Here is a 27010-nt window from a genome sequence, read left to right on the forward strand (position 1 = left end):
GAAACCAGATTTGTTAAAAGTGAATGCTGGACAACACGTTTGGTGTGCGTCTTGTGTTTGTAATGTTCAACCAAAGGTTGGGAGGAGCGTCTCATAATCTGATAGGTGCGAAACCAGATTTGTTAAAAGTGAATGCTGGACAACACGTTTGGTGTGCGTCTTATTTTACAATGCGCATTAGCACTTGCCCCTACAACCTGTTAAAGACTACCCTGTACCGCAAGATCTTTGACCTGTGTTTGGGACCAGCTTGGTGAATTAGAATATTTACACGAGGAATCCGAGGAGCTATAAAGCTCTTTTCACACATGTCCAGTCGGGGCTTTGTCAGAACGTTGCAACAATTAAACACGTGTGGAGTGCAACGCATGGGAAAGATAAACAAAGCCCTTGAAAAATACAAATGAAACTAAACTATGTTTATCTTACCTGGTAGGTAAAGCCCACTGAGCTATTGACGTATTTTTCAGAAGCGCCCCGGTCACAAATTACAGCTCAACGCTGGACACAAGTTTCGTGTCCCTTGTTAGAGGCTATAACCGCGGGATCTTTGGCCCGTGTTTGAGACCCATCTCTGTGTGACTTTATCAACGCTGGACACGAGTGTGCTGAGTGTGTGTGTTCTGAGTGTGTGTGTGCCGTGTGTGTGTGTGCTATGTGTGTTCTGAGTGTGTGTGTGCTGAGTGTGTGTGCTGATTGTGTGTGTGTGCTGATTGTGTGTGTGTGTGTGCTGAGTGTGTGTGCTGTGTGTGTGTGCTATGTGTGTGTGCGCTATGTGTGTGTGCGCTGAGTGTGTGTGCGCTGAGTGTGTGTGCGCTGAGTGTGTGCTGAGTGTGTGTGCTGATTGTGTGTGTGTGCGCTGAGTGTGTGTGTGCTGAGTGTGTGTGTGCTGATTGTGTGTGTGCTGTGTGTGTGCTGAGTGTGTGTGCTGAGTGTGTGTGTGCTGTGTGTGTGTGCTGAGTGTGTGTGCTGAGTGTGTGTGTGTGCTGTGTGTGTGCTATGTGTGTGTGTGCTGTGTGCGCTGAGTGCGTCTGATTTTCCTAAGGGTCTCAGAACTTGCCCCTTATAGCCTGTTAAAGGCTATCGCCACGAAGTTTGGTGTGCGTCTTATAATCCGGACCACCAAAATAACCACGACACTACTTAAGGTCTTGAGCGAATCAGGTGGAGCCATGTAGGCAACTTGTACAAACTTGGCATTGCTCACACGTGTGTTTACACTGCAACGCGCACGCGTGTGTGTGTGCTGTGTGCGCTGTGTGTGTGTGCGCTGTGTGCGCGCTTAGTGTGTGCGCGCTGAGTGTGTGCTGTGTGTGTGCGCTGAGTGTGTGTGTGCTGTGTGTGTGCTGAGTGTGTGTGCTGTGTGTGTGTGTCCTATGTGTGTGTGCGCTATGTGTGTGTGCTGTGTGCGCTATGTGCGTGTGTGTGCTATGTGTGTGTGCTGTGTGTGTGATGTGTGTGTGTGCGCTGTGTGTGTGTGTGTGTGCTATGTGTGTGTGCGCTATGTGTGTGTGCTGAGTGTGTGCTGAGTGTGTGTGCTGTGTGTCCTATGTGTGTGTGCGCTATGTGTGTGTGCGCTATGTGCGTGTGTGTGCTATGTGTGTGTGCTGTGTGTGTGATGTGTGTGTGTGCGCTGTGTGTGTGCTATGTGTGTGTGCGCTGAGTGTGTGTGTGCGCTATGTGTGTGTGCTGAGTGTGTGCTGAGTGTGTGTGCTGTGTGTGTGCGCTGAGTGTGTGTGTGCTGTGTGTGTGCTGAGTGTGTGTGCTGTGTGTGTGTGTCCTATGTGTGTGTGCGCTATGTGCGTGTGTGTGCTATGTGTGTGTGCTGTGTGCGCTGTGTGTGTGTGTGCGCTGTGTGTGTGTGTGCTATGTGTGTGTGCTGAGTGTGTGTACTGAGTGTGTGTGTGCGCTATGTGTGTGTGCTGAGTGTGTGTGCTATGTGTGTGTGTGCTGTGTGTGTCCTATGTGTGTGTGCTATGTGTGTGTGCTGAGTGTGTGTGTTGTGTGTGCTGTGTGTGTGCTGTGAGTGTGTGTGTGCTGAGTGTGTGTGTGCTGTGTGTGTGCGCTATGTGTGTGTGCGCTGTGTGTGTGTGTGCTGTGTGTGTGTGCTGTGTGTGTGTGCTGTGAGTGTGTGTGTGCTGAGTGTGTGTGCCATGTGTGTGTGTGATGAGTGTGCGTGCTATATGTGTGTGTGCTGAGTGTGTGCGCTATGTGTGTGTGTTCTGTGTGCGTTTGTGTGTGTGTGCTATGTGTGTGTGTGCGCTATGTGTGTGTGCTATTTGTGTGTGTGTGCTGAGTGTGTGTGTTATGCGTGTGTGTGAACTGAGTGTGTGTGTGCTATGTGTGTGTGTGCTATGTGTGTGTGTGCTATGTGTGTGTGTGCTGAGTGTGTGTGCTATGTGTGTGTGTGCTATGTGTGTGTGCTGAGTGTATGTGCGCTATGAGTGTGTGTGTTCTGAGTGTGCGTGCTGTGTGTGTGTGTGCTGAGTGTGTGTGTGTGCTGAGTGTGTGTGTGCTGAGTGTGTGTGCTATGTGTGTGTGTGTACACTATGTGTGTGTGTGCTGAGTGTGTGTGCGCTATGTGTGTGTGTGTGCTGAGTGTGTGTGTGCTGAGTGTGTGTGCTATGTGTGTGTGTGCTGAGTGTGTGTGCGCTATGTGTGTGTGTGCGCTATGTGTGTGTGTGCTGAGTGTGTGTGCGCTGTGTGTGCTGAGTGTGTGTGCGCTGTGTGTGCTGAGTGTGTGTGCACTATGTGTGTGTGCTGAGTGTGAGTGCTGTGTGTGCTGAATGTGTGCTGTGTGTGTGTGCGCTATGTGTGTGTGCGCTGTGTGCGCTATATGTGTGTGCGTGCTGTGTGTGTGTGCGCGCTGTGTGTGTGCACTATATGTGTGTGTGTGCGCTATGAGTGTGTGCGCTCTGTGTGTGCGCTATGTGTGTGTGTGCGCTATGTGTGTGTGTGCGCTATGAGTGTGTGCGCTGTGTGTGTGTGCGCTGAGTGTGTGTGCGCTGAGTGTGTGTGCGCTGAGTGTGTGTGCGCTGAGTGTGTGTGCGCTGAGTGTGTGTGTGTGCTGAGTGTGTGTGTGCTGAGTGTGTGTGTGTGCTGAGTGTGTGTGCGCTGTGTGTGTGCGCTGTGTGTGTGTGTGCGCTATGTGTGTGTGTTCTGAGTGTGAGTGCTGTGTGTGTGCTGAGTGTGTGCGCTATGAGTGTGTGCTGTGTGTGTGTGCGCTGTGTGTGCTGTGTGTGTGTGTGCTATGTGTGTGCGCTATGTGTGTGTGCTATGTGTGTGTGTGCGCTATGTGTGTGTGCGCTATGTGTGTGTGTGCTATATGTGTGTGTGCTATGTGTGTGTGTGCGCTATGAGTGTGTTAGTGCTGAGTGTGTGTGCTGAGTGTATGTGCTGAGTGTGTGTACGCTATATGTGTGTGTGCTATGTGTGTGTGCGCTATATGTGTGTGTGCTCTGTGTGTGTGTGCGTTATGTGTGTGTGCGCTATGTGTGTGTGTGCGCTATGTGTGTGTGCGCTGTGTGTGTGTGCGCTGTGTGTGTGCGCGCTATGTGTGTGTGTGCGCTATGTGTGTGTGTGCGCTGTGTGTGTGTGCGCTGTGTGTGTGTGCGCTATGTGTGTGTGTGTGCTGTGTGTACATGTGGCGCTTTCACAGTCAGCTCCGGGAGGAGGAGGAGGCGGCCGCGGCGGCTCCCACAATTCCCACCCCGCACGGGCGCGCCCTTTCGTGTCGCGCCGCCCCATTGGCTGAGAGCCTCCGCTCGCGGCGCGCGCCCACCAATCGGCGAGCGCGGCGCGCCTCGGCTCGCCCATACTGACTAGGAAATGCAAAAGCCTCGCCGGACACGGATCCCATAAACACGTCCTTACTGCTGACGTCGCCGAGAGCTCAAGTTAAAGCGGCTTCCTTCACGCCTCTGTAACTGCTGAAAGGCGCCGTTTCTCCCCCCACCCACCCCACGCATCCTCCCTCGCAATTACGGCGTCTTCACGGTCTCTATTGTCCCGGAATGAGCTGATGCGCTTGCCGTCGGTGAGCGATTAAAGTCCACGTCGCGTCTCCTTCACCTGGAGGTTGGCGATGGCGCCTACGCTGTGAAGTCTGGGACTTCGAACTCTGCCAGGAGATAATCGAGGTGACAGCTGCAACGATTGTCTCCGGATTGTGTTTGGCGGTCGTGGTGGTTGGTGGTGGTGTTTATGATGATGCTCACGATGTGCCTTGAGTCGGCGACATTGTGAGGCCTGTTCGCTGTTTTCCCGGGGTCACCGGTGTTGTCTGGAATTTTGCCCGGGGCCTGGTTGCTAGGCCCCGGGCGGAGCTGCCAGCCCAGCACGGTTGGAGACCGCAGGAGTATGGGATGCTTTTTTTAATTCGATAAATAAACATACAAATGTTGGTGTCGTCCAGCAGTAGATTGACAAGAGGTTGTTCATTATTATTGTTGGTGTAGACCAGTAGTGGATTGAAACAGGGTTGTGCGATAGTATTGATTTCATCCAGCAGTTGATGTAAAAACGGATTGTACATTTTTGGTGTCATCCAAAAGTGGCTTCAGTGGGTTGTACAAACATTATCATGACTTGGTGTAATACAGCAGTGGATTGAGAAAGGGTTGTACATTTATATGATTTTAATTATTACAGTGTGAATATTGATTACGGTACAAGCAATTATGTTCAAGTCAAATTGTTTAGGCAAGGGTTGCCAAAGCCATATTAGAATCTTCGCCACTGGCTTTAATGTTTTATCCTTAATGTACGTCCTGCTTCTGGAGCATGCATCACGTATTTTCTGCAGTCGTATACTGTATTAATTGATTATAGTTAGAATGTTATTTCTATAACGTTTTTAATGCAAGGCATCTTTTAGAAGGTTCAGCTCTGCCATGGAAATATATTTCCAGCACAGCTTTTACAGTTGTATTATGTAAGGCCTGATTCGACTACACTATCACTGTCCATATTTTTATGTAGCCTTGTTGGGTTTATGACAAGTTGTCTGTTATGGTATATATCTTAAATGGTATTACATATGTGGGTTGATAAACTCACAGCATATGACTGTGAAAGTGTTACCTCCGGCTCAGGAATCTAAATTGGATAACTACTTTCCCTCGCTGGTTTGAGTGAAAGAAAAATCAACTTTATTCAAATTTTCACAATGGTGGTATAGATGCAGAAACGCCTCTCATCCACGATTGCCATTGTCCATAGCTGGACACAATCTGTGAAAACGGATATTAGTGGTGGTAAAGATTAATAATTATTTATGGCTGTTTCTGGATAAGATCATTATTCCAGCAAATGTCCCCAATTTCCAAATGTCTGTCGTGATAAAGAGGGACATTGCGAGGATGATTACCCCAGAGATGGAACAGAGATTCGTTGACATGCATTACTTGGAATGATTGTGGTGCCAGTGTACTGTTAGGGATGGTAATGGAGCAGGGATACCATCATCCAGCAGTGGTTATACAATGGATGATGGTGATGATAATGTCAATGTGATGATAGTGTTGATGACGATTTCGGAGGATGATGAGCCATTTAATTTCACAGATTATAAGAGTCGTCAGAAATTGGCAACACATTTATTTCTATTAGTAGAAATGCAATTTGATTGTAGTATTGACATAAAATCCTATTACAACCCTTTGTCAATCCTCTGCCAAATGATTAATTCCTCACCTGGTCAATCATTGTGGCTGCTGCTAAAGGGATACCCAGGACCAGTTTGGATATAACTCGTCACCGATGCTTAGCTGTAGGCAGGAATTAAACTCATGTTGCAGAACTGTACGGATAATGTTGCATCATCTGTTGTTACGCTTGGGTGTTTTTTAGCTTTTAAACCCTGAATATGCTTCATAAATAAGATACAATGCTGAATGAATATATGTAGCCGAGGAGCAATGGGTGTCCTTATACATGTTTATTTTTGGCATTTGAACATTTTTAATAAGGGCTTCAGACACTTGTTTTTTAGTTCTATAGGAAACAGCTGCAAGTCAGCTGTTTAACATTTATTGCGTTTTTAGCGGCAGGAGATAAGACTGCGTCAGTGGTACCTGTTATTTTACGAACATTACTTGAAGCTGATATAACTATCAAATCCATACCGGAGTAGTTATGTTTTACTGGTGCTGTACACTGCTTTCACGCATATTTTAAAGTATACTCCTAAAATTTACTTTTTGAGTTCGTATGCTAGACCTTTTTTTGTCACATTTATTCAGCATTTCACAGCAACGTGCAATTTATGAATTTTCTATCAACAGTGTCTTTAAAAATCCTCTATTGTAAATGTAATAATGATGATTAAAGTACATTTTTTGTAAGCTTTAAAGCCTCTGGGGGTTTTGAAACCACTGAGAGCTCCTACTGACAGCGTGGCACATGTTGATCACTGCTTGTATTGACGAAATGTACACTCCTGCAGTGACAGCACATTGCATTGAACGCAAACTAATATTTTGTAACAACACTACGGTGTTTGCTCATGTGCGGTTAGAAAAACTGTACAGTGTAGAGCAATGTGTTCACCAAGGTTGGCATGGGCCTGCTACTTGCAAGGTGCTGTGTGCATTTGGCACAGATGCTGATGTGGAAGCAAGTATCGATTGGGCTCAAACAGAAATGTGTTTCGTGCTTGTATTGCTTCGTGTGGCTCCCCGGGTCAGCGACAAGCGGTGGCTATCAGTGCCAGGTGTCCATACACACAGCCACTCGCTGAGAGCTGTTAGACGTTGCACTGCTCAGCCAGTTCCTGGATCAATCTGTGTGTGTAGTGTGCATGTGTGTGCTTAGTGGCGTTAACTCTGAAGCTGAAAGAAAATAGCCATGTTGACTCAGATTGCGTGTTTCCAAGCCCAAGTGTATAGAACCCACTTTGATATGCATTATTGCGTGAAATTAGACTTATTGTTTTACCTTGACAATTTGGGGTGTATACCAACATGATTTTCCCAGCTGCTCTACTTTTGTTTAAGTTTTACATTAAGGGCATATACTTGAAGTTCATGACCATGTTTCATTACTGTTTTACTGCAAAATGGCTGGCTCATGATCATCATTATAAGGATATTTTACAGTACTTTGCCAATTCCCTGCTGAATGAAGGCTTCTCCATGAGGGTTGTTTGACTATGCTCTACCACACTTCACTATCACTCATGTTTTTAGATTAATCGGGCAATGCACTGCTCCACTATAATCCACTTGGATGAGTCTTATTTATATATGAACAAATCACTGAAATTCACCGCAGTAGTTAACTTGCTTGAATTGCTATATTACTTAAGAACCTGGTCCATAAAGTCTAAATCTTGCAATGCAGAAAATCCACTACAGTGCACAATCTCAATATTTGTGCTCAAGTAGTGCATTTAGTGAGAGACTAAGACCTTAAACAGCAGTCGGATAATCTCATTGTTTGCACTAACTTTCTGCCTTTCTTCATAATCAAACACTGCCTGCAGGCTTACCAAGGCTGACCGTGGTGACACATCCGGGCCCACCGCTGCCGTGATGTTTGCGCCCATCCCTCAGAACGCAACGCCATCCCCAGTGGGTCAACTTGGGGCTGCCACTTCACCCACGGGGCCACCACTTGCTGGCCCTCCCAAGCATGGTGCGCCCTCGCCCTTTCGGCGAACGACGCCGTACGGCCGGAGAACAACGCCCACGATGGCGGGAGCGGCGGCATCTGCAGCCGCACCACCAAAGCAGCCGCTCATCTCGGACCCTTTTGCATTTAACCGCCTGCAGCAGCCGGGGCCGTCGCCACCCGTGCTGGCGCAGCCCGTGCCTTTCAACCCCACTGGGAGTGCACCACCGCTCGTCAGCCAGCCAGGACCAACTCAATTCTTTAACCCGACACAGCCGTTCTACCAGCCTGCTGTTCCGGTCTCCGCTCAGCCGCCGTCTTCTTTGATAACAAATCCACCAGCCCAGCAACAGCAGCACCAGCAGCAGCAACAGCAGCAACAGCAGCAGCAACTAAATGTGTTCAACCCAATGCAGCATGCGCCCGCCGCCGCTCCAGTACAGTTTATGCCACCATCCCTGCCCCCCACGTCAGTTCCACTGCCATCCTGGGCAGTGCCTGCTTCTTCCGCAGGGGCGGATCCATACTTCCAGCCTCAGCAAGGGTTGCGCCCATCTGGTGCTGAAGCCATGCCTGTGTCATCCGCTTCCTCCCTGGAGCACGGCCATTTATACCAGCAAGGCCCCGTTTCCCACGGTTACCAGCATGCACCGGCACCTCCTCAGCATCATCCCCAAGTGACACATCACAATGACTCACATTTTTCTCTGCAGCATGGACAGCATTCCCAGGTGCATTCGACTGCTGTCCTGCAGCCTGGAGGCCCTCGGGACTCTTACATGGGTCCTTCACCAGTCCCACCGCCACATCAGGGCCACCCACCCTACGGGCACATGCAAGGCACAGTGCCGAGCGCCACTATGGATCCATCAGGACACCCGGAACTCGGTGCTGGATCTGTACAGAGGGTGGCACCTGCACAGGGCCTGCCTGGCTATGGTCAGCCAGCGCATGATGGAGCCGTTAATTACTACAATCCCGGTCTCCCACAATCGCACCAAGCCCCGTACCGACCAGGCTCCGGAGAATATGACCAGGAACTCTACCCTGCAGAGCGCCTTCCTCAAAATTCCAGCACATCTGCCGAGGTTCCCACGTCCTCTGGTGCACCCACGTACGAGAGTTATAACCCTGGACCGCACGCGCATGAGTATGCGCCCCAAGGGGACGTTTACACAGCATCACCACCACAGCAGCAGCACGGTGTCCCTCAGCTCCCCCCTCATCTGGATAATACGTTGGCGGAGCCTAGCTCCAATGCAGAAACTTACCCTGGAAATGCAGCTGCCTCTCAGTACTCATTCGACGCATCCTTACAGCAGCAAGGCTTTCACACAGACGTGCAGGGCAGAGTGGGTTACAACAGTGGGCCGGCACACGAGGGGGATCATAATGCACACATGTCAGGCTGCGCAGACGCCCTAAAAAGTCCCCAGACGGACGTCGACTGCAGCACTGTGTCCATGTTCTTCAGGGATGATGATGTTGAGAATTTTGAGAACGTCTCTTCTCACCAGGCAACTATGGCCCCGACGAGCATAGCACAACTCCAGCCCAGCGGATGGAGTCAGGCTGACAGCGCCGCTCAGCACGGTGTACCTGAGGGTGCCAACGTGAACAGCAGCCCTGCGTCCTTCTCTAATCCATCTCTTGAGAACCCTGATGTAAGCCTGGAAGGGTCGGTTGGTGGTATCGTAGCGCCATTGAATGCGGCGTCCACGATTCAAGGTTCTGGTCACTGGGACTACACCCAGAACCAGGAGGTTCCACCAAGGGATCCTTTCAAGCAGGAAAACGTTGGCCAACCAACAAACTCACCGAACCATCCATTCGGCGCAGTCCATCCCGATGGCACCTTGCGGGATCGGCCGCCGCAGCTCCCTGACAATGCTGAGCTTCTTCCCAACGTCGAGACGCCGGACTCGGTGGCCCGGCCAGGCCGACCGGCCAGCGCCACGTCCTCTACGCTGAGCGGTGTCAGTATGAGCAGTGCTGGCGGACACGCCAAGAAGCCCGTATATCCCAAGGTGTCGAACACGTTCATTCAGCAGGAGAACCCGGCAGGGCCGCATCCCCAAACGTTATCAGGCTTGGGGGACTTTTACCATCAGGGGCCTGCCACCGCCCCTGTGAATGTGCAGTTGTCGGCCGATGCGACCGCCGCGCAAGCGTGGCCCGGCAGTCCAAGCCCACCTCGGCCTACGGGCCACTTCCAGTTGAGCAGGAACAGCTCGTTTGAGCCATTCCGCTCGCCACAGCACTCCGTAGTAGATCCGGCAGATGGCGCCGCTGCCCCTGAGAAGGTGGGCAGCTGGGATGAGACGAGCCTCAACTTCGATGAGGAGCTCAACAAGGAGCACTTCGGCGCCCGGGGTGCACGTCACCGTGCGCTGCAACGTACGGCGCATGCCAACATGGAGCTGTTGCCCGATAATCAAGAGATCCCCAGTGCCGTGGCGAGTCCGGCGAACCCCGGCAAGCCGCCGGTCGGTGTGCACTCGACGCCGAGCGAGCGGCGGCCCAGTCGGCCGTTGTCACGCAGCTCGGCGCTGCGGCAGATGACGGAGAGCCCCATGACGACGCTGTGGGCGCAGGATGGGGTCCCCGGCCTGGACGAGACCGTCATCCTTGCTCCAGCCGCACCTGCGCTGCAACCGCCGAGGAAGCCAGCAGCCGGAGGAGATGTGATTCAGCCTCCGGAGGAGGAGATGGGCACCAGGCATGGAGGCGCGATCCACGGATACACTGGGTCCGCGGTGGAGAACATGGAAATTCCACCAGCGTCCAAAATGCACGGGCCAGCTGTGATTGGACCAGCCATCGCACCAGTCATTTGTCCCGTGGCCCCGTTGGACATAGGTCTGGTTCCGCCAATAATCCTGCCGCAGCCTCAGTTGGTCCCTCCGACGGCCGCTGATTTGTCACGCAGGGGAAGCAACCAGACATCTGAAAATGGCATTGTCTCTGTCACTCGCACTCAACCCGAGTCACTGATGCACCACTCGGCACTTTCACAAAACCTTCTGCTGACCTTTGTGCCGTCTGATTCATTGACCCTCCCTACCGTTCCCGCCATCAGTGCCGCCCCCGTGCCCACGACCCAGGGTTTCGTCGGTGGGCAGCTTTTTGCAGAAGGAGCTCGTTGCGCTACATCTCCAGCCATCAGCCAGCAGCCCCAGATGATGTCGTCATGGCAGGAAGAATCTCTGAACGCGCAAGCCGCTCAACACAGAGAGCGCCCGCCCAGTAATTATGGTAACCCGTCTCTCGTGGGCATGACCGCCATTGATCCACCGGCGACGAAGAATGCGCTGCTTAGCTTTCCAACTCAGGGTGAGCAACACAACCCTTCCATTTACCAGCAAATTGAGAAACCCAAGAGTGGCGATCAGGCTCTCGACCTGACCGTGCGGCAAGCAGCATTTGCTCAAGAGGGCGCCATGAGGACACAAGAAGGTGGTCCCATTCAGTTGCAGCCAACATCCACTGTACCGCCATGTCCACCACCGGTGTCATCTCACTTGCAGTCACAGCCTTCTGCTTGGCAGCAGGTACCAGGTTCATCTGTCACGCAGCAGCAGCCACAACAGCAACCGCAGCAGCAGCAACAGCAGCAGCAACAACAACAGCCACCACCCAGAGCCCAGCAGCCTGTTGTTCAAATTCCACAAGAAATTTTATCTGGGAAGAGCCAGTCAATGGAACAGCTAAGCGAGCCAACTCCAAGCCATCAGGTGCCTCCCTCCTCACAGCTTCCACCTCCACAGCATGCAGACTCATCTGCAGCCTCGACCCATGTGACCTTGGCAAACCCGCCTATTGCTGACTCAAAGGCAGCACTGCAGCAGCAGCAGCAGCAGCCAGTTGTGACCTCGAGTTACCATTCTCTCCCAGAACGAGCAGCATCAGTTGAAGTCACTGCAACTACTCCATATCCACCCGATCAACCTGTACGGACACAAACTGAACAACAGCAAGATAGTTCTGTAGCTTACCCACCCAACGATTCTCAGCCACCAGTTTCTTCATCTCACTACCCAACAGGGGCGCCACCACAGCCGTCGTCATCTCAACACTCTACTGCCGAGCATCAGCAAGCAGGACAGTATGCGGGCAGTCAGACGGGCGGGCGCTACCCGGGCGACGAGGCGGCTCGCTATGCTGCTGCTGCCGCTGCTGGCACCTACCCGGGCTACCCACCGCTGCCAGCAGGGACGGCGGGCTACGGGCAACCGCCGTACCCCTATGGCACCGACCCCTGGGCACATCACTACTACCAGTACTACCAGCAGGCCGACCCCAGAGCTGCCCAGGCGTACTATGAGGTGAAAACACTTGCTAATGACTTGTGCAATTAATGTTTGTCTTCATTTAGTAGTATAGCCACAATGAGTTCCATACTTTTTCAGGAGCGTACTGCCTGCGATGTTTTGTTCAATTCCCTTGAAATGTAAATAGTACTATATTCTGTTGAACCAGTATTTGTGTTCCAGCACCAGTACAACCAGTGAACCAGTTACTCCATTGTACCGAAATGGTGAAACGCACTATGAAGGACTGGAGTGGACGTGGAGATGGCCCCACACAGAATTGAGTGGAGAAAGGACCGGCAAGGCAGACCACAACATAAGTCACACAAGTGATTGGTAGATTTATAACTAAAAAGCCATTGAGACCAGCAGTCTATTTTTCAAGGGAGATCTGCATTTAAATAAGTACAAATAAAATGCATACACATTTTATCAGTAAGTGGGTGTTATGGGGAGGACGTTACAGTTTCTTAAGCGGAGAGGCAGCCAAAACAATACATCTGTCATAAATACATACCTAGGATGTCTGTCCAATTCTGATATAGTTATTGATATAAGGTACTTCATGGCCAGATGGTCTGTCATGTACCACTTGTGATATGACATGACACTATAATGGAGTGACATAACAGTTATCTGTTGAGGGATCTAATGATGTGCTTTATAACTTTTAATTTAGTGTTATAAACAGAGCTTGAAACTCATATCAGATAGCCAAGATCACCAGGGCCATTTGGTTTTTGGGTCGCTTTTTCTGCATCCTACTTCCTGTACTGATTAACGTATCTGTAATCCTTTACCGTGTAGGTGCAGTTGGTGGATAACATTTAGTTATCGTGTGCACCAGACACCGACTTGCAAGGGCTGCAAGGTGGCCAGTAGATGCCTCTGGAGTGTTATCTTCAGGTGTACACGAGTTTTCTCTGGACACGGGCTTCCACAAACACAATAGAAATCATTGACCAAACTTTTCAATGTGAAACACTCTTAAAAAAATTTCACCATTTATATTTTGTGGATTTAAAACGAACAATTCCATGCTTATTAAAATTCATGTGAGCATAGGGTTTGGTGTGAATACATCTCGAGTGTTTTCCGTCTTAAGGTATATGTCGCGTATCTATGGCCTACGAGTTAATTTCATACGGCCCATGGCAACAAAGTCTACCACTTGGAAATGGCCCACAAACAATGTTTATCCAGTACTGCAAGCTTCTTAGCCACACTAATTGGGTACTTCGGGGCAATTTCTTTGACAAGGCAACATTTTAACGTGCTCGGTATCACTTCTGCCGCTGCAAGATGTCCTTGGACTAATTTATGTGACTGAGGTGTGTGTTCACGTGTGGCCCCCCAAATATTTTAGAAAGTCCTTTTCAGTAAGGATAAGGTTCCCCAGCCTCCCCTTAATCGAGGTTGTTACTCTTGCTGAGTCGTCTTGCTTGCCGCTGTTTGTGGTGTTTTGCAGCAGAACGGGCGCAGTGCCAGCTACGAGCAGCCTCTGTCACGACAGGGCAGCTACCAGGGCGGCTACGACGCATACGGCCGCTACCGTCCCCCCGAACCGGAGAGGCCCAGTTCCCGTGCCAGCCACTACTCGGAGCGGTGAGTGTGCTCGCTCCACGTAACTGAACAATTAAAATAGATTTGTACACCCTCGTGGTTGATAAAACCGTATACACGCACGAGTCAAATTGTTTACCATTTGTATTGTATGAGATGTTTCCTTTGGGATAATGGCTGAAATGAACAAGACATAATGAATCGGTGCTGATGAGACAGTACAAATGAGATCGAACACGTGAGGCAGAGCAAATTAAACCGTACACGAAATGCTAATTAGACCGACACGGCACAAACTTGCCTTTATCGGCGGTACAAATAAATCGCCGTAGAAAACTACAAATGAGGTGAAAGTGTAGAGAGAATAGTTGAGACAGTAATCAAATCTTGAATCAGATGTGACAGTTCACCAAATCCTGGAATGATGACTTGCTACGTGTTTAATAATCGGAAATTCTTCATGGTGGGCTATGCCCCCCACACCTCTCACACGTGTCCCACCGTTTGTGTGGCTAAGAACGTGTTGAAGTTAAACCAAGGAAAAACCCATAAAGCAACAGAGCTGTTATCTTATAGATACGCCTAGGCTGTTGTGGTACGTGGCAGAAGGAAGAAAGCGATGGTAGGATGTGCCATCGGTGGCATTGACTATTATGGCCTCTTAATAAAAGATACAAACCATCGTGTCTCATAAAATTATCCATAATAGTTTTTTTGGGTTAGATCGCTTAAATATATAAATTTGTCTTTAAACCCGCCACCACCCGACACAGCCAATTAGTAAGGTTTGTCACGTAAACAGAACATGCCAATTCGTTACGAGTACAGCACACCGGTGTGTTGGAGAGCAAATCCACAACATTTACATTCTGAATACGACGTTTCTCAAAGTATTCACTCCCAGAAGGCTGTGGAGCCGATGGGTTGTGTTCATGGGGAAAAACAGATATTGGAAGGAGACATTATCTGCTTATCTATTATGCTTGTGTTACCCAGGAAAGCCTCACGAAGCCTCATGACTTTGTTTTTTTCAGCAGTTCCTGCCAATTTTTTGTAGTAGGAGATGATGATTGATATGTATATTTCATTTCAGGAATTTGTTAGTCGTTCAGTATTGATGTATTATTGTTATTAGCTGATGTCTTGTTTAACCATTTAGTTTGTTTGCCTACCCCACATCTTTTTACATTGCAGGGGCCCCTACGACAGGCCAGACGGCTACTACGCAGCAGACAATTATTACGGTGCCAGGGCATACGGTTACCCACCCTCTCGTAAGTCCTCTTCTCTTACTGGGATCCCACCTGGGTACAAGATTAATACTTAAATAATATATATTATCTCGTACATTTTTCTCATTGTGCCATTCTTATAGCACAAAGCGGTGCTTTGTTTGAGACAGTCTGCAGTAGTTTCACAGTAGTGGGGGGTAGGGGGGCAATGTTGCCATGTGTAATGCCAGTTGATTTATTTGCAGGTAATTTTTCATTTTTAACAAATTTGCACCGAGATGCCGGCACACAATGGCCTCCTCTTTTAGAATGATGTAATGAGATCTTTAACTTCCACTGTGAAGCGAACCTCTACCTACAAGCGGCGATCGCCCTACCGCTAAGCCACCTATCACCACCCCTATTTTTAGTGCCTGGTCTCTGCCTCAGTGTATTGGGGTCACCGTTGATGTTCATTGAATTTATTGCATGGGTATTGTCACTTATACGAAAACAAAACCTTGCCGAGTCTCAAGGCTCCTTTTCAAGGTGATCCAGCTTTGGTATTTGTCCACTTCCATTGTACCGGTGTTCTCCCATCTGCATTTTTTTAATTATTTTGGGAGGAAACGGGATGACCAGTTTCCTCCATACATAGAACATTCTAGGAGAAAATCCCGGAGCGCACAAGCGGAATAACACTCGGAGGTCCACACAGACTGTTTCACAAACCTACTTGCTGTACCGCCATCCCCTGGCCATTTCTCACAGCCCCCACCGGGTTTGAGAGTTTGACAAATCAGATTGATCCACCCACCCTTTCCTCCAAAGGGCAGCATTTGCATGCGTATGTATGTACACGCAGATGTGTTAATGTAGCATAGTGCATGTTTAGTGTGTATGTGTTTGATGTAAGAATATCAGCATTGTGTGGATAAATATGCTTGAAATATGGAAGTATACCATGTATGAATGTTAGTGATGTATTGTATCCCCTTCACGTGCGCAGAGCCAGACCAGCCCAGAGCTGATGGCTACAGTTACGATCAAGATATGCAGCTCCGGCATCCTGGCTACTATCAGGACGTCTACTATGGCAGGTATATGCATGGTGGTATTTATTTTAATTACTATGGATGGAAATGGTGGTCAGTTAAAAGGAAGAATCTCTCTGCATGTCAGGAAACTTGAATACAGAAATTGCGGCGCTCAGAATGGGAGGTGAATAAATAATCGTATTTAGATGGACGCACTGCAGTTGACCAGTATTGTGTTGGTAAATGAAATACAATCGCAGCTGTGTGTCTGTGGAATGCATTATCCTTGAAACATAAATGTTTGCATTTTGCATGTTCGACAATCCATCTTGCGCCCCGCTATCTGTTAATAATCACGATAATAATTATTTGTTACCGATAGAGCTGCCCCTTACACCATGGCATCTCAGAGCACGATTAGTAGCTCTTATCACATGCCATCTGAAACATGAAACGGAACCCCCAGTAGCAGCTGTTCATTTGGGCACACGGTGACTCGGCCCCTAGAAAGCAACCAGGCATTAGTTTGTCAGTAGTGGGGCGATGATTGCTAGGTGTAATCCCAATTAAGTAATTTGCGGTGGACGTTTGTGAATTAGTTCAATTGGACCATGACGCCGGTTCGCAATAACTTACTTGTTTTTATGTAAGTCGGGGGATCTTTGACGTCTGCTGTGGAGCAGACTGCGAATACTTTTTAGGTTGATACACCCACGGCGATAACGAGGGCTGCTTGCTGGAATTGAACCGCAAACCCTTGGGCCATGTAGCTCGCCTAACGATAACCCTGGCGGGCCTCCCCTTGCCTTCCCTTCCGTTGCCAAAGGCGAGAGAACTACATGGAGAACTGGCCGTCGGATCCACGGCTTCCGCAGGCGGCCGACGACGACCCATACCGCCGCGCCTCCGAGGCCTACGCGGAAGACTTTGACCGGCGCAGCGTGCACAGCGAACGCAGCACGCACAGTGTGCACAGCGTGCGCAGCGAGCGGAGCCACCGCAGCGCATTCAGCACGCATTCGCAGCAGGCAAGGGTGATGTTTCTGTTTTAGATTCCAAGACCGGACCCAATCTTTGCAGAATTATTTTATCCTCCCATCATAAACATATTGTCATTTACAGTGTCCTCGAAGCACCAGACTATTTCAGGTGCGGTTGCGGCTATATCCGTATTCGTTAGAAAACCGTGTTATTTCCATGGAGACCAAATTTAGCCCCCTGGCAGTACTGTAACGGGTGTGGGCAGCAGTAACATCAGTTGCTTTGTAGCGGTGATGGCAGCAGCATTTCCTGTTCACAGCTTTGGTCGCGATGGCCCCCGCAGTCTCGTATCTGTTTTTGTAATCGTCGCGTCTCTTCCCGCTTTAGAGTGCCGTGTACCGTGCGCCAGCCCAGGAAGTACATGCCTACCAGTCCCAGACACCAACGCCCGCCTCGGAGAGTTACCTCTACGAACAGTACCCCAGCGCAGGCTACGACGCGTCCCAGGGCTACGGTTACCAGTACGACTACACTACCCAGTCGTGGCAGTCTGGCGAGCAGGGTGAGTTATCCGCTGCGTTCACCGCACACGCACACAGCGGGTTCACCACCGTGTGTGTGTTCATCTTGACCACAAAACAATGACCACAACCAAGGAACCACTGCACATTCCGTTACTCCTTGTACAGAGTCGTGTTCATCACATGGGCAATGAAGCAGATTTTTTATTCTCAGAGCTGAAATTTTGTTAAACAAAGTAAACTAAATAAAAATTTACAAAATCGGGTTGTTTGTGCAGATCATAATTTGTAACGTGCACGATTCTACATGTATTGCGAGCGTAAGAACCGATTTAAATCCATTGATTGTTACGTGCCCAATTGCAATCGTGGTACTGAACGATGCTCTTGTCTCTGTCGATCGCAGTTGCCCCGGCCCCCGTGAGACCGATGACCCCGGAGAAGTTTGTGGCGCCGCACACGATCGCGCGGTTCGGCCCGGGTGGGCAGCTCATAAAGGTGCTGCCCAACATGCCAGCAGACGGGCAGCCTGCCCTGGTTGAGATACACAACGTGGAGGTGACTGCAAAAAGCACACACATGGAAGAAGTCCGATCCATCGGCTGAACACTCTACCTAAGCTCAGCCAAAACGCTTACATTAATCCTAATGTTAAGGCTAACCTTATTTATTAGCACAAATCCCAATGTTAACTCGAACACCTACCCTATTCACAGCATCTGAACTTAATCATAAAACTGACTTCTGAAATGGAATGAATCTCTATTGCATGTTCAGTTATTCTCATTTCAGCACTCATGCTTAACCCTAATTCTAACTTACCTAAGCCCTGGTAATTGTTTTAAGCAAACACACATCTTTCATGATATTACTGTCTCTTGTACCATTACTAATAATTGGGTACTAATGCTTATCTTTATCATGCTTACCTTAACCCAAGTTATTTGCCTAAATACAAACCTAATATAAACAGCTTCAGTGATATAATACTTTACTATTGTTATCTTTACCATAACGTTAGCCGCCTTGCTTGGCCAAATTTGAATGCCTTACTGCTAATGTTAACCCCTACCTCGACCTAAGCACTCACATGCTAACACTAGCATTAACCCTAACCCCTCGCCCCAGCTGATTTCTGCTGCCCATGTCCCTGCAGGTCATGATGCAGGAGAGTGAGGAGCAAACGGAACTGCGCTGCTTCCCAGGACCACTGGTGAAGTACGTGCCACCCGTGAAGCTCCACCTCTTCTCTGTTGCCCATTCTCTTCCTCTTCACTCCACTCGCCCCTCCACTCCTTCCCATCCATCCCCTACCCTTTCGTGATCCCTAAGCACCCCTCTATTGCGGCCACTCGTTCCTCAATCCTTGCACTCTCCTGCCAATCTTAAATCATTCCGTTCTGTCACCGTTTTTTTTTACTATGTCAAGCGCCTTGAGTGATGGTGCCTGATAAGTATAAAATTGAATTAGATTAGATTTGTATTCCACTGCACTCTTATCTGTCAATGTATCGCTAAAAACGTTGCATCTATCCGCCAATGCATTACACTAAAGCAGGAGACCCGTGCTGTATTGTAGTTTGCGTCGACCCTGGTCCAAGAAATTAAACAGGCCCCACCTGTCAAATTTTCTCCCTCTTCATAGACCACATCCTAGTCCTGCACACTCAATAGCTACACCACTGCATGGGATGTAACTTTAGTTATTTGGGTTTGAGTTCGGATCTTGGATTGCAAAGTGACGTTGCTGGTTAAGGGCACGGCAGGGCCCGTGACATTGAGATTCCCATTGACGTTGTGCGTAACTCTTGTGTGCTGTCCTCCTGCGTAGGGACGAGACGCACAAGGTGGACGTGATCACCTTTGCTCAGAACAAGGCTATGGAGTGCCTTCGTAATGACAAGCTGATCGACAAGAAGTCAGCCGCCCTCCTCTGGGAGCTGCTCGTGCTCATCTGCCGGCAGAACGGGGTTCGTGTATAAATGAATGTCTGGTGCCGTCGATCGATTTGATGTTAATGGCCTTTATTTACAAATAAATCGGCTGTAAGCATTCTGGTATGGCACGGTATGCGTTGGCATAACACGTTATCTCTTGGCGCGGCACGGTGGTGTGTCTCGGCACCGACAGACGGTGGTGGGCACCGACATCGCTGAACTGCTGCTGCGCGGCCACCGCGCGGGCTGGCATCCAGGCCGGGCCCCAAACGACGAAGCCAACCTCATCGACCTGAGCGGGGAGCTGGGGGCGCTCTCGGGGCTTGATGACGACGCTGGCGCCGCCGCACCGCAGCCCGCGCTGCTGCTGGGCGCTCCGGAGGACGGCCCCGTGGGGCAGGCGTCCCTGCTGGGCGAGGGGCGCCTGTCAAGCGAGGAGGCCGTCGCTCAGGCCACCGATCGCTTCCGCCAGCTGCTGCTGTTCGGCCGTAAGAAGGTGCGTTGACCCGAAAGAGCCTTTTGTTGACAAAGTGGCAGCAAGAAAGAATGAAAGATAGAGGAAGGACAGTTAATGAGAATTATTCTTTCTTATGGCTGATTTAGATTCAGAGCAGCAATTACAATTTCACATTGAGGTGGTTAAGCCAGATAACTGCATCGGGCATTTCATCGTTATATGGTCTCTTCTGGATGACCACAGTCACACACTGGGGAGTTTAAAAGTTTCCTTTTGTGCATCAGAGATCCGCATCTGCCATAGTTTGTGCAGTGGGATGTGGTTTAGGGTGGACCATGGGCTTTGTGTGAGGTCAAACCCAGAGGATCTTCAATCTTCATCGAGGTTCAACTCGCTATGAGAATGTCCAATATTCTTAAATTTATTTGGGTAACAGAAAGTTGGAAAGACAGATGAAGGGAGATCCAAAGTTGAGCTGTGTAAGGAGAGAAAGAGGGGGAAAATGTTACGTCTTGCAGTGAGGTTGTTGTGCTGTTCAGAGATGTTAAACAATCAAACCACTGAGATTGTAAATGTTGTGGCTTGGCTTTCCAACACACCGGTGTGCTGTACTAGTGACGAATTGGCACGTTCTGTTTACGTGACAACCTTTACTAGTTGGCTGTGTCGAATGGTGGCGGGTTTTAATGACATATATTTATACGTGCTCTAACCCAAAAAACCCTCTATTATGGAACCCCCCCAACCACGTTTGTCACAAGGCAGTGGTAACAGTGCATATGTAATACCGTTGAGGACTCTTGGACACCCGGGGTTGAGGCACACGTATTTATTCCGCAACAGTTGTCACAACCGCGGACATACAATACTGGAGGGGGTATCGGCCCCCTCACCCGGCTAGCTGGGAATACACTGCTAGCTATCTCTGATCTACCTCCTAGTCCTCCACTAACGGGCTAGGGGAGGCTGTCTGGCCCGACACTGGTAAGTCGGGCTACGGTACCCGGAGTCCCAGAGCACTAGCTCTGGTTCTCGGGACCACGCCGCTGGCTCGGTCCTGCACGGCCCTGACAAGGGCGGCGTCCCAGGGGAGTCCAGGGCTCTAGCTAGACGATCTTCGGTCTTCACTGGTTTAGTTTTAACATTCTGCCCCGAGCCCTCTGACACATCCCCCTTTATACTCAACCCCCGCTGAGGGGTGGGGCCCCGGGCTGCCTGGTGCGGACGTCGTTGAGAGCACCCCCCCCCCGTGCACTCACGTAGCCCCGCCCACTGTGTTTGTTTCCCATAAGCTGCCATGCATAACGGCTCTCTCTCTAACACCCCTACACATAGAGAAAGTTTTTTTTCATGGCATTTTTATATGGTCACAAATAAAACTCACTCCATTCTTACAACAGAAAAAAAACTATTTAATAGGCTAACATTTCGACCAATGGCTTAGCTAAGGTTTTAAAAATAATTGCTTATGCTTTGTTGAAAATTGAGTCCCCATACCCTTTTTGTTTGATTTTGTAAATGGTCAGTAATCTTTTAAGCTCTCGTCCGGCAATGATGATGGCTTTTATGTTTAATTTGTTATCCTTCCGTCCACCTCCGATTAGCACGGCTGACTACGTATGGTGCAAAAGACGTTTAACATGCATGTGGATTAACCACGCACCGGAGATTTTCACGTAGAATAATAACTCGTGGATGTTCCCTTAATCCCAAATTAAGAAATTAATAATCTAAAAACAGTTTATTCTTGGAAATGTTTATTGGAAGTCACGTGCTTTTAATCTGAACTCAATTTTCTTAACATAAATATAACATTAGTGGTTTTCAGCATAAAGATCTGCGGAAAATGGATATTTTTGCATTATCCGCAATGTTTGAATTATCCTTGGCTGTCCTCCCCGTCATTCGCGCGGATAATCGAGAGTCTACTGTGCGTATATATAGGTTTGTTGGCCCACGCCCCCTTGCATCTCATAATCACTCTGGAAACACGGTGCTGCTACTTGTACAGGATGCCCTGGAGTCGGCGATGAAGAACGACCTCTGGGGCCACGCCCTGCTGCTCGCCAGCAAGATGGATGGCCGCACGCACGCCAACGTCATGACCAGGTAAGCAATTGTGTAACACGATCTGTAAACGATGAGAGAGCCATCGGACAAAGTGCTCGCAGGCTGGAAGTGAAGAAGGATAATATGTGGGAAAGTTGCGTACATTATACACCTCCGATTAGCACGGTTGGCTACGTACGGTGCAAAAGAAGTAGAGGCCGACTGAAATTCGGTTTCAGTTTCGGTGCCAAAAGTTGGCAAATGGCCTCTTTCGGCATACTTTTGGTTTCGTCCGAAAGTAAATTTTAAACTTTCGGTCGTCATTCGTCAACCGAAGATCTATTTTTAAATCCTTTATATTAAGTTCGCTTGCTTGCTTAGGACCTTTAGGTCGTTTTTTAACCCACTTCCCGTGATCCAATCGAGCTGACATTTTGCACACAGACTCGTTGTGCGTGACAATGCATTTTCGTGAAAAATTTTTTCCAAAATTTTACACTGTTTAGGGGATTTTTTTAAAATATTTAATTACCAATTGTTTAATGCTGCCAGAGGACGAGAGGACTCTAGCCGCCCCGATGCCACGCATATAAAGGATTTATAGTGAAAAACTTTGTTTTTACGGGTTTAGTTGTTAGAATATAACGCTAGTGCTACGTCTATCACTGCCTATCGGCCGGCCAGTCGGCGGTAGGCAATCTTATACGATAGGCTGCAAACACACACACACGTCAGCAGCAGCAGCTTGGGAGCGAGGTTACAGCCGCAACCATGGTCTGCTAATGTTTATATGACCGGTCAACAGATGGCAGCCTGCATCTCCATCCGTGGGTGGAGTCTCTGGTGGGACGACAACAAGTGCCAATGTTGCCTGTTCCCAGGCGCATGCCCGCCTTAGCTTATGTGTTGGGTTCGCTTCAGTCTACACGCGTGTTGATACCGAGATTCGAAGTCTGACAATTAGAGGCCGACTGAAATTCGGTTTCGGCGCCGAAAGTTGGCAAATGCCTCTTTCGGCATAGTTTTTGTAAATTTTTTACTTTCGGTTTCGGCCGAAAGTAAATTTTTTACTTTCAATCTGGTTTTGTTTTCGGCCGAAACCAGAAATTAAGTTTTGGTCGGCCTCTAAAAAGAAGGTTCAACGCACACAGCCTTGTTTTGGACCATCAACTCAAAAAGAGTCAAAATTGTGGCCATATTATTGACCAGATGTGCATTACAGCAAGATGTCTTGTTTATAGTACACTTCTATGCTCCCAAGTCTATGCTCCCCACGTTCACCAACCCTCACTGACCAGCTTAGTGAAGTATGGTCAAATAACTTCCCAAGAGCCATTGCAATAAATTGACAAAGGGCTGTACTCGTACATTATTTATATATGATTTATTTGCTCACAAATATTTTTCACATTTTTATTACTTTTTATGATTGTTATTGTGCAAGTAGATACTTTATATTGCACTTTGCAGCCCACATCTCTCTTGCCAAAGCTGCCTCCACAAAGTCATAGGGGGGTTCATTAAGCATGAAGCTGACTGCAGTGATGATGCAGAGCATTGGGTGATAGCTACTCATCCTTGTTTGCTTGCTCCTTGCAGGTTTGCCAACAGTCTGCCCATGAATGACCCGCTGCAGACTTGCTACCAGCAGCAATCCGGAAGGATGCCTGCGGCCGCCACGGTAAGCTAGGAATTCTGTGAAGTGAAAGCCACATAGGGCTCGTTAATGCCAGGGTGTCGGCTGCTACAAGGGGTTGGTATTATTGGAAGCTTATAAATAAGGTTTGTTGATATTATATGCTTATGTAGTCGGAACGATTACGTTTGGCAAGACTTGAGTGTACAAACCACGTTTTGTGTAGGCTCAGGTTTACATAAGTGGAATATTGTTCTTTTTTGGTCGGTTGTAGGTGACAGAGAAAATAAAAAACATGATCTGACAGCCGTTTGGTTCATATTGCTGAAGAGACTCTGAGGTTTTAAAACCAGCCCAAGGTTTGCCGATGTAAACAAATTCTGATGGAAAACTTTGGTTCAAATGCCTTTTTGATGACTGACCCTTGTCTGTTTCTTTTAAACCTACTATAGCTTGTGTTGCAAGGCTGTAGTGTTGTGTGTAACCGTTCAGCTCGTACTGACGTTTACGTTTTGTGCGGCGCCATCAGTCATGCTGCGACGAGCGCTGGGGAGACTGGAGGCCTCACCTGGCCATGATCCTGTCCAACATCACGAGCAACCCCGACCTGGATCGCCGTACCATCACCACCATGGGCGACACGCTGGGTGGGAGACCACACAAAGATCCCCGTATATACTTAACAGACTTTTGGGGCGATTGCTGTTAGTGAGCACCTGATTAAGGCCAGCACGGCACACGAGGGAGTGGGTGGCCAGCATCACGCCTGGCCATCTTTGTCTCCCCAGTGGTGATGTATCACGCACTGCACCAGGTTCTCGTTTAAGGCTGAATTGACGTAAATAAGGACTAGAACTGGTTCAGATATTCGTCGCCGATGTTGACCATGAGTGGGAATTGAATTGAGGTCGCGGGGTTCATTGTGCAATGTGCTAACCAATGCGTCACCGTTCCTCGTGCATTCACTCCACCACCATGCCAGTTTCCTACACATTAACATGGGTAGGTGTCGGCCTACTTTAGCAGTTTCTCTTACATTGGCTCTTACGCCCAAATATCCGAAAGCAATCTATAAGTGCGTATGCCAATATCACCCGGCAATGTACCCAATCTCATCGGATCTTAGAAACTAAGCGGGGCTCAGCCTGGATCGTGTTTGGACCGGTGACCACCATGCATGCTTGGATGTCATAGGCTCCTGCCGGGGCTATGTTACGTTCCGGGCAGCAAAGAGCAGTGCAGCTAAAGCTAAATCCATTGCTGTACCGTACCTCGCGGCTCCTACCGTGTTGCTTCCATGCCTTCACAACCCAGACTGACCGGTGTAAACAAAAATGGGCAAACAACCCCCATGACACGCAATGCGAGTAGACCCTTATCCAACAGTGGATTGACCAAAGGGCTGTACATGTACGTGCTATTAAAAGGAACCCACCTTAACATGACCCTCTGTCCTTGCAGCCTCCAAAGGGTTGGTTGATGCTGCTCACTTCTGCTATCTGATGGCCCAAGTGAGCTTTGACATGTACAACAAGCGGTCGGCCAAGCTGGTGCTGCTGGGAGCCAACCACAGGTGTGTGTGTGTGTCAGTGCCCTTCTGAGTTGGGATTTGAGAAATATGGGGGTTAGCAGTGTCCATAGTCATGTATTACTTGTATTGTGTGTCATACCTTAAAATGTGTCTTGTGGACATTTAACAGTTTTGCCCTCCTCTGTGATTGGCGAATTGTTATGATTTGCGGTCATGATTCAATTCGACAATTATTTTTTGGTTTATTGGTAAATGTGGCTGCAGGGTTTACATACACCAATCACATATAATGCATACAAATTCAGAAATAATAGATTCTCATACGCACGCATTGTGTCTTGTGTGTGTAGCAGCCTGCCCCTGGCCGAGTTCATGAGCAACGAGTCGATCCAGCGCACGGAGGTTTACGAATACGCGCAGTCGCTCGGCTCCAACGGCACCAGCGCCACGCTCTCCAACTTCCAGGTGCGGTGGGGAGGGGGGTGGGTTTTGTCGGTGGCGGCATCGGGCAGCGTAGCGCATGGCGCTTTTGGGTTTTTAATCTGTATGTTCTGTGGTGGATACAATTGTTTTATGTTTCATTATGATGGAACCATGCAAGTAATTTCAAATCTGGAAAAAAGTTCAATGCAGTCAATTGCCTGCCTGCGGAGTGTCAGAAAATTGTAGTTTCTGGAGATGTATTGACCTGCCAAGTATTCCATGATAAACCAAGCCTGACTTCCTATCCGAATCGAAGTACATCACGTGGATTGTGACGCTTCGTGTTACAGACAAGTCACAACTGCCACCTCAACTGACTCGTTAACACTTACACACTGACTTGACCTGCCATCTCCTCCCCTTGCCCCACTCAGCCCTTCAAGCTGCTCTACGCCAGCCGGCTGGCAGAGAACGGGCTGGTGGCGCAGGCCATGCAGTACTGTGAGGTCATCGGCAACACCGTGCTGGAACACCCGTCGCTCTACACCCACGCCTTCCTCGTGCAGCTCGTCAGTGTAAGCAGAATGCACCAGTAGTATGTTGACCTGTGCATGTCTTTATGTGTGCATAAGTGTGTGTGTATTTTTGTTTGGAGCAGTAGTGTAGTGGTTGGCGTGCTGCGCTACGAACCCGGCGACCCGAGTACGATTCCCGCTCACGGCCAACATCAGTGACGATTATCTTAACCGGTTCCGGGTGCTCCCCTAGGTCGACTCAGCATTATATGAGTACCTGGTTGCGATGTGTAAACATCACCACTCAGGAGACAAAGACGGCCGTGCGTGGTGGTGGCCACCCACACCCTCGTGTGCCGTGCCGGCCTTCATAGGTGCTCGCTAACAGCACTTGCCCCAACAGTCTTGTTAAGGCTACAAGGAGGATCTTTGTCTTTGCGTAGTTTTGTGGGTGTAATCTTGATTTTGAAGCTTTCGTGACTGCAGGAATCCATACTCTTTGGTTCTTTCGGTAAAGTCACGTAGGTAGAAAATGTTATTTTATTTTATACCTTTGTGGGTGTAATTTGTCCAGTGGTTCAAGGACTGTGTTATAAATCAGGCTGACCTGGGTTTCATCGTTAGCCACTGATAACATTAATGGCGAGTGATATTTTTATCTGTCTTGGACCTCCTCTAGGTTGACTCAGCTGTAAATGAGTACCTAATATGGAGTTTAAACATCAGCACTGGAGAAGCAATTAGGTCTGCCATGCTGAAGTTAATCGCTGGTGACTCACAGTACTTGCCCCTGAGTAATCTGTATGTATCGCCATACATGAGTTAGACTTTTTGTGTTTTGGCAACACACTTTTGTTCCCCCTATCCCAAGTGACCTACGTTTAATTCCTGGCCTTGCACAACACCGATTGCCATTTATATCTGAACTTGTCATTAGTTTCCCCTAAGCCTTAATAAACATTTTTATGTATATTAATACTATATATATTTTAATTTACTATCATTGTCAAGAACGATGACAGAGTGGCAGCCAAGAAATGGAACACGTCTGAGGGAAAGTCCTCCAGGAGATGGAGCAATGAAATCAGCTCATGTGCCGGTGCTAGGTGGATTCTTAACATTGCAGGATCATGTGAGATGGGGATGGCTTGGGAAGGTCTTCATATAGTTGGTGATTAATTTTGGCTGATGATGATTCCACGATACAGTCGACTCAATTATCCTCGTT

At 48.8% G+C, this 27010-nt stretch overlaps 1 protein-coding gene across 6 annotated transcripts in view; it reads left to right on the forward strand.

The window, feature by feature from the left end:
• Positions 1–3846: 3846 nt before the first annotated feature.
• SEC16A (SEC16 homolog A, endoplasmic reticulum export factor) overlaps positions 3847–27010 on the forward strand; it is a 45846-nt gene continuing 22682 nt past the window's right edge. For 2 of the 6 annotated variants that reach the window (XR_013640170.1, XM_078878068.1), the window contains exons 1-17: positions 3847–4139; positions 7484–11936; positions 13390–13526; positions 14679–14758; positions 15705–15795; positions 16559–16766; positions 17101–17275; positions 17641–17792; positions 18391–18452; positions 19066–19204; positions 19365–19667; positions 21640–21737; positions 23277–23358; positions 23843–23960; positions 24775–24886; positions 25195–25309; positions 25702–25842. Coding sequence is in view for 5 of the 6 variants with exons in the window: in XM_078878068.1 (XP_078734194.1) it covers positions 7533–11936; positions 13390–13526; positions 14679–14758; positions 15705–15795; positions 16559–16766; positions 17101–17275; positions 17641–17792; positions 18391–18452; positions 19066–19204; positions 19365–19667; positions 21640–21737; positions 23277–23358; positions 23843–23960; positions 24775–24886; positions 25195–25309; positions 25702–25842 (6417 nt within the window). In the remaining variant the exon portion in view is untranslated. The remainder of the gene's footprint in view (positions 4140–7483; positions 11937–13389; positions 13527–14678; positions 14759–15704; positions 15796–16558; positions 16767–17100; positions 17276–17640; positions 17793–18390; positions 18453–19065; positions 19205–19364; positions 19668–21639; positions 21738–23276; positions 23359–23842; positions 23961–24774; positions 24887–25194; positions 25310–25701; positions 25843–27010) is intronic. The other 4 variants (XM_078878071.1, XM_078878073.1, XM_078878072.1 and 1 more) reach the window with 4 other exon arrangements.

The sequence above is a fragment of the Lampetra fluviatilis genome, chromosome 49, assembly GCF_964198595.1.
Source record: "Lampetra fluviatilis chromosome 49, kcLamFluv1.1, whole genome shotgun sequence".
Taxonomy (NCBI): Eukaryota; Metazoa; Chordata; class Hyperoartia; order Petromyzontiformes; family Petromyzontidae; genus Lampetra; species Lampetra fluviatilis.